At 32.4% G+C, this 15,387-nt stretch overlaps 2 protein-coding genes across 3 annotated transcripts; one reads left to right on the top strand and one right to left on the bottom strand.

Annotated features, from left to right (window-relative positions):
- The first annotated feature begins 230 nt into the window (after positions 1-230).
- LOC120186837 (probable receptor-like protein kinase At4g10390) lies at positions 231-1,798 on the top strand. The gene is made up of 2 exons (XM_039190671.1): positions 231-971; positions 1,040-1,798. The coding sequence occupies exons 1-2, from the start codon at positions 362-364 to the stop codon at positions 1,702-1,704; spliced, it is 1,275 nt and encodes a 424-aa protein (XP_039046602.1). The 5' UTR covers positions 231-361; the 3' UTR covers positions 1,705-1,798.
- Positions 1,799-3,364: 1,566 nt separating this feature from the next.
- LOC120186964 (membrane protein of ER body 2-like) lies at positions 3,365-8,699 on the bottom strand. 2 transcript variants are annotated; one of them, XM_039190766.1, is made up of 8 exons: positions 8,310-8,699; positions 7,730-7,867; positions 6,709-7,395; positions 5,805-6,446; positions 5,112-5,330; positions 4,424-4,651; positions 4,268-4,329; positions 3,365-3,973 (listed from the first exon to the last, which is right to left on the bottom strand). In XM_039190766.1, exons 1-8 carry the CDS (start codon positions 8,620-8,622, stop codon positions 3,509-3,511), a joined length of 2,754 nt encoding a protein of 917 aa, XP_039046697.1. In that variant the 5' UTR covers positions 8,623-8,699; the 3' UTR covers positions 3,365-3,508. The 2 variants fall into 2 exon arrangements, with proteins under 2 accessions (XP_039046697.1, XP_039046698.1); XM_039190767.1 differs by lacking the exon at positions 7,730-7,867 and having other exon boundaries at positions 8,310-8,698.
- Positions 8,700-15,387: the final 6,688 nt, after the last annotated feature.

The raw sequence follows: 15,387 nt of genomic DNA, 5'->3' as shown, positions 1-15,387 counted from the left end.
TATTTACAAACAAAATATAAATATCACCATATGTTTTATTTACAAACTCTAAATTTAATTTTACATTTTAAAATATTAATATATTTTTTTATTAATAAAATCTTAATATCTAAATCTTAAATAAAATACATAATAATTTATGATTTTTTTCATGTCAATGTACTAATCATTAAACAATCCCATACAATATACTATGTTTTGGATAGCCGGTCGGTCAAACACGGACGCAAATGGCATATTAGGCTAGATAAGAAGAAGCTCTGTGTCTTTCCTAGGAGGCTTCCAATATATATCCTGTCTCTTTGTCTCTCTCTCACGGTCAGCTCTAAGATCGGAATATTAAATTGACGGTTGTCGGATTATGCGCGTCCCCATGGCTACATGTTTGACTACTGAAAATTGTAAGGTCACGGGGCAATGGATTTTATGTATTTCCAAATCTGTCTGCTGGTACCGGCGGCGTTGTCGTCTCATCCCCTCCATTTTCTTATTACTACCCTCTCCGCTCACTGTATCCGCCGCTTCCAGTGACCCGCCGACGCAATCCCACGTTCCCCCTCAAATCGACATCTTTGTAACCCTGTCTCTTGTCTTGGTTCTAGCCTTGTTGTTTGCCATGGGGTTCTTGTTCAAATTTCTGAGCTTCAGGAAACTCCGACGGGGTAAGATCACGTCGGAAACACAATCCGATCAAGACAATGGAAAAGATTCTGTCGTCGCCGCTGAAGGGGTTGTCAGGAAATTCAAGTGGGAGGAGATTAAGGACGCCACTAGGGATTTCTCGGTTGTAATCGGTCAAGGAGGGTTTAGCAATGTCTACATGGCTAACTTGTCTGGTTCAAGAAAAGGAGCAGTTAAGGTCCACGTCGGTAGTGATCGACAAAACCAAGTGTTCAAACAAGAACTGGATATCTTGCTCCGTCTCCGTCACGACAACATCGTCAAGCTTCTCGGTTACTCCGATGATCTAGGTGAGTCTTTTGCTTTACTCAAAGTCTTTTTTGATTAAATTCAAAACCTTTTACTTCATTTTTTTCAGAGGAAGTGGCCCTGGTGTTTGAGTACATTCCGAATGGAAACTTACAAGAAAAGTTACACGAAAGGAACAAGAAAGTACTTCCATGGCAGACACGCATGGCCATAGCTTATCAACTTGCTCAAGCAATCGAATTTCTACACGAAAAATGCAGCCTCCAGATAATTCATGGCGACATCAAAGCTTCCAACATCTTGTTGGACGAGCATTTCAACTGCAAACTCTGCGATTTCGGGTCGGCGAAGATGGGTTTTTCGTCGACGGTGATGCCGCCGTCTTGTTCCGGGATGAAGCAAGTGATGATCGGCTCTCCTGGTTACACCGATCCTCATTACTTAAGAACCGGGTTCGCCTCCAAAAAGAACGATGTTTACAGTTTGGGTGTTATCATACTTGAACTCGTTACTGGGATGGAAGCTTTTTGTCCCGAAAAGGGACAACTGTTGACGTCAATATTGGCACCCAAATTAGTAGCCGCCGGCGAAGTTGCGGCGTTGGTGGATCCACGTTTGGGTGGAGAGTTAGAGTTGGAAGAAGCAAACGCTATGGTTTCAATCGCCGCACGTTGTCTTCACCAGTCTCCCACCGTTAGGCCTTCGGCTCCTCAAATCACACAATTAATGAAGGAGAAAATCATTTCCATCAACTTCTCCGGTTGCCACAAATAACTAACCGATGGCAAAACCGTCGTTGATCGGAGCGCTTCCGGTTTCAAAAGTGACCTTTTGCGTATTAGAAAACAATCGGGCCATGTCCCGGTCGGTCGGGAATGTGTGGAAATATAGAAAATGTAATTGTAAAATGATTTTCATATCAGACTATGTATTTAGGTTAAATTATGTATTTAGTATCTAAATTATTAATTTTTATTTTTTTAAAAATTATATTTAATATTTAATTTTTATTTCGTTTCGGTATCTTTTGTTAAAAATTGATAATTTAATCCATTTTAATACTTGAACTTTTAATTTTTAATTAACGTTAAATTTTTAATGAGTATTAAAGCGAAACAAAAATTAAATTTTAAATATGATTTTAAAAAAATAAAATATTTAAATATATTAAAATTAATAATTTAATTACTAAACATGTATTTTACAAATGTATTTATTACATAGTTGGATTCTTTAATTTTCTGCCCGTCTTGAAATTGACAAAACAATCGCAACGCAGAGTCTCTTTTTGTATTTTTGCTTTGCAAATACTAAATACCACAGTGCTGTGGACAGTGTGATCGGGACGTTACGGTCCTAACTCTTTAGGGAAACCTGTGCCTATTTATTTGTAGATAAGGGAGAGATTTGATAAACCATTTTACCGATACAAAGATTTCTTTTTTTAAAAAAAACATTTTGTATTTCTTAATATCATTTTGATGGTACGAATTGAGTGATTTCAGTGGTATGGTAAAAGAATTGTTGTTATTTTTTAAGTTTTGGGTTCGAGCACTAAGAATATTAAGGGTGTGAGCGTTTAATATCAAATAGTTGAGAGTTATCTTTGAACTAATATTATCTTGTACTTAATCCAAATTAATAAAAAATAATATAATTTTGATGAATCTTAATAAAAGTTAATTTCTAATATACAAATCTATAAAAAAAAATATTAAAGAACTTATTGTTGGTATAATTTGTTTCTTTTTAGAAATATTGTGAGTATAAATTTATACAAGTTTATTAAATATTGAATTAATTGTAGGGTAAATTAAATAAATGGTACTCGATTATAGGATACCGCTTTATTAATTCATTGGACTATTAACAGTTAGAAAATAGTCCTTCAACTATATAATGTTGCTTTATTAAGTCTCTCGACTATTAAAAATTGCAAATGGTTTTTTTAATATTCATTATATTCCAAACTCATCAGTTTCTGCTAAAAAATTGACGGTTGTCTAAGTTGCACGTTAACAAGATGACTGAGATATGATAATAGGTTAACTTTCAGCTCAGAATACCATCAATTTTTTTACATAAAAGGACGAATTTGAAACATAATGAATGGTCTAGCAACCAATTTGTAAGTTTTAATAGTCGAGAGACTTAATAAATCGATACCCTATAATCAAGGACATTGTGTACTTAACCCTTAATTGTATTACACATTTTTAAATTATAATTTTAAGGACTATATAGAAGGAGGATCAAAGTTTAAGAATGAATTTGAAATGTTAAAACATTAGTGACCAATTTAAAATGAGAATTAGATTTTAAGGATAAAATTAAAATATTCAAAAATAAATTAATATCAAAAATAAAAATATCAACTTAGAATATTGACATGACTAAAAAAATAGTGTCTCTAAAAGGCTAAAAATGTCATTAAACCCACTTATTTCTTTAACAAGTTCAACAACAAGAATATAGATATTCCAACAACGAAAAGGCTAAAGTACGAGAGTACAACTGAGAACCGATGCTCATGGCGTCATTCTGTTCAAAACTCATTGGAACTCAACCCCATATAACTTCAATAGGATGCCCTTCCCACCTCCATCGACACTGTCTCCAACAATGGCAAGCCGACAGTTGAACTCGATTCGAACAAACCAAGCTGCTGGAGCAGTTTCTTGAGCAGCTGACCAACTACGTACGAGATGCCGGACGCCGTAATCCCAAGGCCGATGTAATAAGACACGGACCGGAAGTAAGTTCGATGTGGCCTTCTAACATGGCCTTTCCCGAGTGCAAGCAAAAAGATGCATATTAGAGAAGCGCCAGCCACTGCTGCGAGCTTGAGGTCTTTATCGTCACTTTTACGGAACGAGAAGCCATAGACAACAGGAGGAACCAAGCCGAAAACGAGGAATGATAAGATAGCTACAACCGCATGCTTTATGAAATTCTGTCTCCGTCCCAACAGCACTTGATACCGGTCTTCCTCGACATCGGAAGCTCCACCGACACGAGGTCGGTCGTTTTTCAGTTCTCTAAGCTGAAAAGTTTAATTGTTAGCAGAGTGACAGAAATGAGAAAGACAAGGGTCTGACTGCGAACATTCATATTGAAGAATGAAAACAAGAGCCTACGAGTTTACAAGTCCTATACTGTTCTTGTCGGCAGGGACTTTCGAAGTTGGATCCGAATACAGGTCGGATCTTCAGTACAACATTCATGGATACACGATATATAGATTAAAAACGATTCATTACATATCAATAGACAACTTTCAGTTTCATCATGCATCATTCGAATCAAGGAATGTTATTCACCAAGGAGGAAAACTCACATTATGAAAAATGATGATAAGGCCTCCAATCAGATTAGCCACTCCCAAAGCCAAAACATTCACTGCAATATTGCGATCAAGGAACCGGAGTCATCATAAAGTTTCAGATTTGCCATTTGATGTAATCCAGAGAAGGGAAAAAGAGAGGAAACTTACATGTAGCAGCACCCGCACCAGCTGCAGAAGACACAACACCTAAGCTTGTGATTGATTCAACTAATCCACCGTAGACAACGCTTTTCAGAATTTCCCATTCATGAACTTCACCAGCAATGGAACCTCTACGTTCAGTTTCCGTTGTTCTTTGAGACAAAGGTGCCACATCCGTCCCCGGGTGAAATGTTGGCTCAAGTAGTCCAGTTTCAAGATCCTTTATCTCATTACCTGCATCATATTGCAATGGCAGACGATGCTAAAAAGTTAGGACTTCAACAAATCTGACATTCGACACATTGCATTACAATAACAATCAAGTATACAAGTCGATACATGTGAGAAAGCAATCTTTTTTTCAGTTTGAAATAACTTAAGGAGTTAAACATTCAATTAAGGGGCACAGACAATGTGTGAATCGGTACTTCCATAATAGCAAGCAAACACAAATTTATGTAAGAATTGAAAATATAAGATTGCTATGAAAAACATTGAGCTTAAAAGTCCTGTTTCGTATGTTGAGAAAGAGCAGGTTCCATCAAGTGATCAACATTGCCAAATGCATAGGAGCTTTTGGGGAGTATATAATAATAAATGTCACTTCAGCTTAAAGCAAATATGCAAATATGAAAAGGAGTGCTTAGCAGTAAAATCATCTTATGAAAATGCAGCCCTACAAAGATGCTCATACCAACAATTCTCTGCAACACGTCAACATCTGGCTTCTGCTCAGTAGAGTCAGCTATAATCTTGTCAAGTAGAGTGCTCTTTGTTGGAGAAAATATACCACTTATTCCAGGTTCGGTTTTCATAGCTACACCATCAATATATCCCTTGTCGGTAATTGATGGGGTTAACACTGCAGCACTTACTAATGATACAGCAAGACCAGCTTGAACAGGTGAAGATTCTAATATTCCATGTGAAGCACAAATAGACAGCTATTAGTAAGAATAATATGAAGGTGATAGCCAAGATAGTTAAGGGATTTCGTCGAAAGCTGACAAGAAAATGAGACGAAACAGAAAAGACCATCACTAACACAAAGACATTGCAACTTTGAATCCTGGGGTTCCTCAAAAATGTCATGCAAGCACACAAAAGCGGGGAATAATCAATGAGAACTTTCCTTTGAAACAAGTTTTTAACAGAGTCTAAAAGGGACAGCTATTAAGCTAATGCACAAGAAATACTTGAAAGGAACTACTTCAACTCATTCAAAAAGGCTCTAGTGAAAACAAACAATTAGAACCGGAGAGGAAAACCCTAACACAAATTGTCGTAGGCAATCTGAAACCTTCTAAGAAACTACAAACTCCATACCAAGAGAAAAGGGTAAGCAATAAACATACAAAGACAATAATGTTTGTAAAGTTAACCATACCTTTCCAATTTGTTCCATCTGTAGTTATCTTTTGAAGAGTTTGCTTGCCGTTGTTCTGGTTTATGTCCTGAAGACTTCGTGCATTTTCATCGCGACTTATCTTTTGATGGCTTGGTTTATCTTCATTCCAGCTTATAGGTTGAGCTTTTTGTGCATCTTCATCATGCTTTATATGTTGAGGATTATTCATGTTTGCATCATGGCTTATCTTTTGAGGACTTTGTGTATCCTCATTCCAGTTTATATCTTGAGGTTTTTTTGCATCTTCATTATGATTCATATGTCGAGGACCACTGCTTTCCACATCATGGGTTCTCTTCTGAGGATTTTGTGCGCCTTCACCATGGCTTACCTGTTGAGGAGTTTCAGCATTTCCATTCTGGTTTACAAATTGAGAGATTTCTATTTTTTCCTGCAGGCTTGTCACTTGAGGACTTTGTGTATTCTCACTTGGGCTTACTCCTTGTGGAGTTCGTGTGTTCTCATTCAGGTTTGTTCTTTGGGAACTTCCTGTGTGTTCCATCTGCCTTATCTCAGGTGTGGTCTGTATGTTTTCCGTCTGTCTAATCTCTTGCGTATGTTGTGCGCGTTCAGTCTGTCTCCCCCATCTGAAGAACTCTAAGATCTTGAAACAACCATTTCCTTCAAGATTTAAAGAATGAAATTAGGTTTCATGCCCATAAATCACCCTGAATAGTAATGATCTGAAACTTGCCAAGTTAAAAATATACGTAGACATTATTAGATTTGGAACTCATACCAAGGGACTAACAGGTAACATAAAAACATGCATCAAAATGGACATTGCATGCATGTGAGGTTAACCATTGTATGCATAAAGTTGTTTCTGCTATAATGATCAGTAAGATAATTAGATTATCATGCGAGATAAGTAACAGAATACCTATAGGAATGAAAAGGCTGAAGCATGATAAGCAACTGAATGCTTCTTGTTTTTGTTCCTGTTCTCTACCATCATTTTGCTCATCTGGTGCTGCTACTGGACTAACATTTGGATGGATTTCAGGTGCGTCATCACTGCCACCTAAGCCTGCAGAATTAGGAATCAGATCCAGCTTGCTGCCACGCTTTGGTCTGTGGCGTATTGAAACTTTTGGCCTTCTTCTAACAAGGATAACCTTTTTTGTGATGCAGGAATGGCAATTTGGGCAGTACAAATGATGTGTATTTTGTTTATCTAAAACCCTTTCAACATCTAAGTCCACCAAGTCCTCTTCGATATCTTCAAATACGTCAACGTCGGCTCCTTCTTTGGTTCCGTTCTCAAAATGCTTGAAACTTCCATTTGCTTCATGTAAGTGTTCAACTGGTGCAGGTCTCAAACCAAAATCTTTCTTATCCTCAGAATTTTTCACCATTTGATGATTGATTTCCATGCTCGTGGATTTCGTAATTTCAGATTGCTTTTCATTGATGAAACTTCCATTTGCTGCTTCATGTAAATGTTCAACTGGTGCAGCTCTCAAACCAAAATCTTTCTTATCCTCAGAATTTTTCACCATTTGATGATTGATTTCCATGCTCGGGAATTCTGTAATTTCAGATTGCTGTTCATTGATGGATTCAGTGCCTGCAACCATGAAGCATGTTATGCAACTGTCATCTACCATTTTTTCTATAGAAAACATTTCAATTCAAAATATGCCATGATTTAGTTAAATATCTGAGACCTGCAACTGATCATTGGAATATTAGACTATAAACCGAAACTCAGATTTTTACAGATGAAAAGTGAAGTATGAACATATCTAAACACAACAAAACTTCAGAGTTCAAGTTTGAATCCGTCTAGCATTTTCGATGGAAACAGCTACCCAGAAACCACTACAATAATCCATTGACAATGTTCAATCTAAGGCGACTTGATCACCAGGCAACTGCTACTAATCTAGGCATCCACTGACCTTTAGTTTCTAAACCCCACTGATTTAATGTTTTGGTACTCATTGGCAAGTGCAAGTACCCCTCAGGATCTTGGACATTATGTATGCAAGGATCTCCAATTTGATGGGACCAATTGCAATGGCGACATATCCATATTCCTTCAGCCACAGAAAATGATAAACAATGGCATTCGTACTAACAAACAGATATGAGAGAGGATTATGATGGTGAAACAAGTAGGGGAATAAAAAAAATACAAAACGAGAAAAATGGTGAATAAAGGCAAAGATTGAGCGTCAGTGTCAGTCACATGCAGGATGAGCCAAAGAAATCAAGATTTGGTGGTGGTCCTCAACTTTCACATGATATTTGAGCACCAAGTTGCTTATAATGACAGGAAAGTCTTGTTTCTTGTTATGCACAGAGCCGTGAGCAAAAAAGGGTCAACATTGAAGAAGGCAAAAACTAAACGAGGGAAGAAGAAGAAGAAGAGATTCACCGGGATCACACAGTAAAGAAAAAGAAAAAACAATCTAAACTCTAAAAGCTGTGTAGCTAAGTTCTAACATACTGAGAACCATTGTGAGAAAATTTGGGTACCTTGGAGTTTGTCAAAGTAAACGCTGTTTCCGCCGCCTTCCCCGTTCTCGCCGCCGCATGCAGTTACTGGTGCATCTTCTCTTTCTTCCACTTCTTGGTCGGGAATTTCAAGGGTAGTTCCATTGGAAGGGGGAGACTCAAGCTCACCTTCAGCACTTTTAGCAGTAGCTCCGACTCCATTGGGTGGATGCTTTGAGCTCGAACGCCTTGCTAAAAGGTCCACGCCCGCCTCTTCTTCTTCTTCTCTCTCTTGGTCTAACCACAAAGTTTTGTTGAGCAACTTTGGGTCAATTTGTTGTTGCTCCATGTCCATATTTCGCTTCCAAATCTTCACTGGTAGACCCCCACCGCCACTATTCACTTTGAGGCTTGAGCCACTTGTTTAGCTGGAATTTGGCAAGAGTGTATCTGTGCCCACCATTTATAGCATAGTAGTAACTAATATACAATGTATTTGGAATGTAGTTTACTAATATATGAGAAATTCAAAATCTAATTACCAAAATAGTACCATTATATTTCTTATGTAGTTATCCGTGAAAAATATGAGACGTTCCGCCCTTTAATTTTTTTAAAACAATTTATTTATTTTTGTTTAATATGTTCAATCTAATTAAAAAAAATGTCTTCAAGTTTTCTTTTTATTTAATTTAATCTTAAATTTATTTTTAAATTTTATAATTTAATCTAAGATAAATTACACATTTAGTATCTAAACTATTACTTTTGTTCCATTTTGGTACCCTGACTTTATTTTTTCAAAATTATATCTAACATTTAGTTTAAGTTTCAATTTGATACCTCACCGTTAAAAAAATTAATAGAACTGTTGATATGCCATTTTTTTATTATTTTTCAATGATGACGTCATGTGGCATTACATTAGAGTGATACGTCAACACTAACATTAAGTTTTTAATATTAGGGTACCAAAATGGAACATAAATTAAATATTAGGTATGGTTTAAAAAATTAAAATTTGAGTGTCAAAATGGAACAAAAAACAATAGTTTAAATACTAAAAATGTAGGTTAGGATTTAATCTAATATCAATATGTGAACTTAAACTTTAAGTACATTAAAACTTTATATTATATTTTTAAAAAAAGATGTAAATGTTGATAAAATTTTGATATATTTTTTAGTTTTTTATGAGCTTCCAAGTCTAATAGCAAGTAACTCGATTTTGCTCATTAAAAATTTAAATCAAATTCATTCGATTCAAATATTAATTGAGCTTTGATCGAATAAAACGTAAATAATTTATAAAATATCTCATCTAGTCCCCACACACACTATTCACTTGAGGCACTTGTCTGCAATTTGGCAAAAGTATACTTATACCCATCATTTATATAGCAGAGAGAGAAAATAAATTAATATACAATGGGATGTTGGAATGTAGTTTTACTAAATAAATGAGAAATTTAAAAAGTTAGGTAAACTGTAAACGAGCTTGATGTGGAAAGATGATTTGAAGAAAAGTGTTGGGCTTACTTTATTATTTTGGATTAATTATATTATCAGTCATTTAAATTGTAGCGTATATCTTTTTTAGCTAATAAATATAGGCTTAATATCAAAATAACTACCCAAATTATTCCATTTTTTAGAATAGGTGCCTAAACTATTTTTTTGACTCATCTAGGTGTCTAAAGTTAGAAACATTACCATTTTAGGTGTCTCGGTTCTAATGGCCGTTAGAAAAGCCAGTTAAGTAACATGCGTCATAATTTAGTAATTTTATTTTTTTAAAAAACTTAAAAATATTTTATTTTTGAAAAAAAAACTCTAATTTTTCTAAAATACAAAAGAAACTCTTAAAATCTTTTATTCTAGTCACATTTACTCGAACCACCAGTCATCTCTGGCTACCCATTTACCGGCGGTGGGCCACCTATACATCACTGACCACCTACTAACCAGTTAGAACTCTTAATACCATCTCAAAACCTAAAATTCTCAAATCCCTAAATTTCAATCCCTAACCTCTAATACCCCAAATACCCAATCTCTTAAATTCATTTGATCGATCGTGATAATCGACCGTTTAATCGACTGTGAAAATTGACCCCTTGACCATTTGGTCGACCGACTGTTTGAATTTTGACCGTTTGGGCATGAAAATTGAAATCATGAAAGGGGAGGGGAGGCGGATCCAGGGTTTTTTTAATATTTTTTTTTTTTTAAAAATAGAAAAATTCAAAATTCTAAGTTTGTGACACATGTTATTTAACGAGATTTTTAACAGTCGTTGGAGCTGAGGCATCTAAAATGGTAACGTTTTTAACGCCGGACACCTGGATTAGTCAAAAAATAGTTTAGGCATTTATTCGAGAAAAACGGCATTATTTCAACACTTATTTTGGTATTAAACCTAAATTATAAACTATTTCAATTTACTCTTGGATTTTTGAATTGATTTTTTTATCAATGAACTGTTATATTATAATCAATCAAATAATGTAACATTTAATTTTTTTTATCAATGAACTTTATATTATTATCAATCAAATAATGTGACATTTTAGTGTTAACGTGTGTTGATATGAAATTTAAAAATATTTTTTCTTCGTTTTATATCCATATAATATTTCTTGTATCATCATTTTCTCAATCAAAATTTAGGAATTTTCACCCAATTTTAGTCACCATAATTTTTTTATTGTTTTCTAGCTTTATTATTTTCATTTTAGACGATGACGAATACATTCCATTACCATTTATATTAATTTTGTTATCAATTTATGTATTTTTTAAATATTGTTCAAAAACATGAAATCAAATATAAAAATATTTTTTTATAATTTTAGAGGTTTTCTCGGATTTGATGAATTTAAGTGTTTTGTTTAAAAATTCAAATGATGAGATTTTCTTTAGAAACTAACCTTATCAAAAGATAATTAAAGTAAATCAGATCATTGAATCTTTAGATAATTTTTATCAATTTTGAATGAATTTTATAAACACGTTAATATTAATCTTATCACATATAATAATTAATAACAAGAGATGATTGATCGATAACAATAAATAGAGGAGTTGATAGTTTTTTGAAAAGAGAAAAAAACGATGATCATATAATTATATCAGTAATATTCAAGGTAAAGTACACATTTAATATCTAAACTATCAGTTTTAGTTTTTTTTATATCTAAACTTTTAATTTTTAAAAAATCATACATAAGTTTAGTTTTCATTTCATTTTAGTACTATGCCATTAAAAACTTATCACGTTTAGTACATAAACTATCAATTTTGGTCTGATTTAGTCCTAAATTTTCTTTTTTTTTTTTTTTGAAACTTAACGTTAAATTTTGAACATGTACTAAAATAAAACCAAAACTAAAGTTTTTAACGACCGGATACTAAAATAAAATAAAAACTAAACTTTAGTTATGATTTTGAAAAATTAAAAGTTTAAGTACTAAAACAGACCAAAACTGATAGTTTAAATATTAAACGCGTAATTTACCCTGATATTTAATCATCCGATGACAAAAAACAATTCAAAAAATTTAGTGACAAAATTAAAACAACGCACAATACGGTGACCAAAAAATGATAGTTATAAATGGTTTAGTCTATCCTGTTATTTTTCACCCACTCGCATCGCTTTCACACCTCAACCGTGACAACCAAAAGTACGACACGATTGCCATCTTAGCGGTGCGTTTACTCACATCTTTTAATGCAGTTGATCCAGATCCTCAATTATGAGCCGTTGGATTCTTCAACTCCCTATGTAGTCCGGTCCCACGCGCTGTATATTGTTTCAGCCCTCCTTTTTCCGTCTTTGTGTCCATTGTGATATATTGTCCATAATAATAATAATAATAATAATAATAATTTAATATACATGTGGAAATCGTGGATTAGATCTTGATTTAGGGATGAAATTAAAATTTTAGAATCTTTTAGGTGATAGTTTCGAATATTTGTTTATATTAATTATTGTGAACTTAGTAATTTTAATCTAAATTAGTTATTAATAATTATGATAATATAATATAATTATAATTATTATAGCTTAAAAAAGTAGACATTTGAACAACTAGAAGTAATGCACTGTTCAACCAAATGGTCATAAATTCTAGGAGTAGACTGTTGTTAATGCACCGCTCAACCAAATTTGTTCACATTTAATATTTTGTTTTATTATTATTTTTTTTGGGAAAGATAATGTTTTATTCAATGAGTTGAATAATACCACAGCTGAATTATCACATGTTTATAATGAATAATAAAATTATTTGGTATTTAATATCATATTATTATTATTTCAAAATTATATTTATGGATTTGTTCTCTCGTGATCTTAATTTTTTTTGGTTTTATATTGAATTATTGAGTTATAAATTTATATTTGATTAGATATATCATTTTTTATATCCACATCAAGTGGTGATCTAACATTTTAAAATTTTATGTAGGGATGACAATTTAACGAAAACTTACGGTTTCGATCCGACTCGATTTGATAATGTCGGATTTTAAAAATATGGGATGGGGTCGGATCGTATCGAATTTTGTAAAGGAGTGAAGTTGGATTGGATCGGGTGGAGGGTGAAAAACTTTGACCTGACTCGACCGAGATAATAATGTAATTTATTTAAAAAAGTTATTATTATTTTTAATTAAGTCTTATTTCATAACATGTCATATTGGATTAGGTCGGATTTACACTCTAAAAAATCGAGTAAAGTGGAGAATATATATTTTGGGATAAGGTCAGGCTTGAGTGAAGGATATATAATTTTTGTGTTAGGTCGGACTTGAGTGGAGGATACCTATTTTTGGGTTGGATCGAGTTGACTGAAAAATGATCCAACCAGACTCGTTGTCATCCCTAATTGTATTACAATATAATTTATTTTAAAAATATTTCTTTTTAATATATATTTAAGATATTTAAAAATTACATAAAATGTTTAAGATAAATTATTTATTAAATCATCGAATTATAAGGATAATATGTTTGGTGGAATACAAGTGTAAAACTTGATATGAGATAAAAATTTAATAATTATTATGAGATAAGCTAATAAATTTAACAATCAAATGTATATTATATATGAAAAATTATTTATACGAGGTTATATATTTTATGATTTATGAGTCTTATTTAAGGTTTAGATTTTATGATTTAAGATTTTAAATTTTAAGATTAATATAAATATATTATGCAAAATAAATTTTATACTATCTATATATCAAATAATTTATATATATATATATAATAAAATAAGATGTATTATTATAATATAAAACTTTTAAGTTATTCATGTAATAACTTAATGAATGAGTATGAGATCGATTTATTTTATATAATGAAATGAACCCAACTCTGTTAAATTATTAATGGTTTGGGTTTCTTTGGTTTGAAGACAAAGGACAGATGTCATGATATTGTCTGGCTTGATTTCCACGACTATCGATTTATTTATTTATTTATTTATTTATTTATTAACAATTAACATCACTGCAATTAGTCATTTAATATTGAATATATTCTGGAATGTATCTTTGTCTATGATTCAGTATAGATAAAAAATCATTTTTTTATAATTTATTTAAAGGATATTACACAAATCTTTTGGGACATGAAGATGTATTATATCTTCTAAACCTATTTAGTTGGTATTTCAATCCGGATCTTAAAAATTAGGGTAAAATTAGACCTGGTAAACTTGATTCGAACTGATTTATCTGATCTAATATTCGATATTAACTCGAATATGATCTAAAACCCGAACCATACCCGATCCAAAATTTAGTTGGCCCAATATGGACTCGTATCTAATTTGACTCGAATCGAAAACAACCCGAACCAAAAGTAACCCGAACTGAGTTTAACCAAAAAATTGAATTTAACCCGATCCGAAAGTAAATCAAACCAAAATTAATCCGAACCGAAAATCATATATACTTGATTAGACTTATAACTGAATTAAGAATAAATGATAAGATTAACAAACAAGAAGATATATTTTTACAAGAATATATCAATAATTATATATATATTTGACTAGACTCATAATCAATTCAATCTGAATTGACATGATCCAAAGGTTGATCTAACGAAAAAATTAACTGATCCAATATTGACCCATTCCAATCAATTAATCTGATATTGACCCGACCTGATATCTAACTGATTCGGTATTAAACCAACCCAAAAATCAACTTATCCGAACCGAAAAACAATCGACCCGATAGTCACCTGACCCAAAAATTGACCCGACCCAACCCGATTCACCATACACACCAACTAAATCCGAATCAGATCCTACCCAACCTGAATAAAATTAAATCGAATATAGTTTGAAATCGAAATGACTAAACCCAAACCTGATCCGAATGACAAGTTTTCTACCTTTAGGTAAAATATGTAGATGGTCCTTGATTATATGTTATTTGTTTTAATTAAGATTTTAACTACAAAATGTTATAAAATAGTTATTTGATTAAAAAGTAATAAATTAATTGTTTTATATAAAAAAACATGATAATTAGTGAAATTCATATATTATTAAATTTGAACTTCAAATGTTTTTCTTTATTTTAATTTTATTATAACTTTTAAAAAACTAACTTCAAAATTTGAATATCGCTTAAATTTGATCCAAACACAATTCTTCTGAGCCCATCATCTTCAATGCAACAACCTTTTCTAGCTAACTCTCATAACCAAATTTAACGAGATCATTCGGAATTCAACTTATTATCAAACAGAAATAAGAATAATCCAAGTCAGATCAAGTTTGATTTTTAGATGATTTAAATATGAACTTTTACACGTCATTCAACCTGATCTGAATTTAGAGAGATTTTATTCGATTAAAAACTATACTCTATTTTTAGGATAAAAGCTTACGATTAATGATTTTATACATACATACATACATACATACATACATACATACATACATACATACATACATATACATACATACATACATACATACATACATACATACATACATATACATACATACATACATACATACATACATACATACATACATACATACATACATACATACATACATACATACATACATACATACATACATAC

The sequence above is a fragment of the Hibiscus syriacus genome, unplaced genomic scaffold (assembly GCF_006381635.1).
Source record: "Hibiscus syriacus cultivar Baekdansim isolate YM2019G1 unplaced genomic scaffold, ASM638163v2 tig00113721_pilon, whole genome shotgun sequence".
Classification (NCBI taxonomy): domain Eukaryota; kingdom Viridiplantae; phylum Streptophyta; class Magnoliopsida; order Malvales; family Malvaceae; genus Hibiscus; species Hibiscus syriacus.
This window is presented reverse-complemented; position numbering and strand designations above follow the sequence as displayed.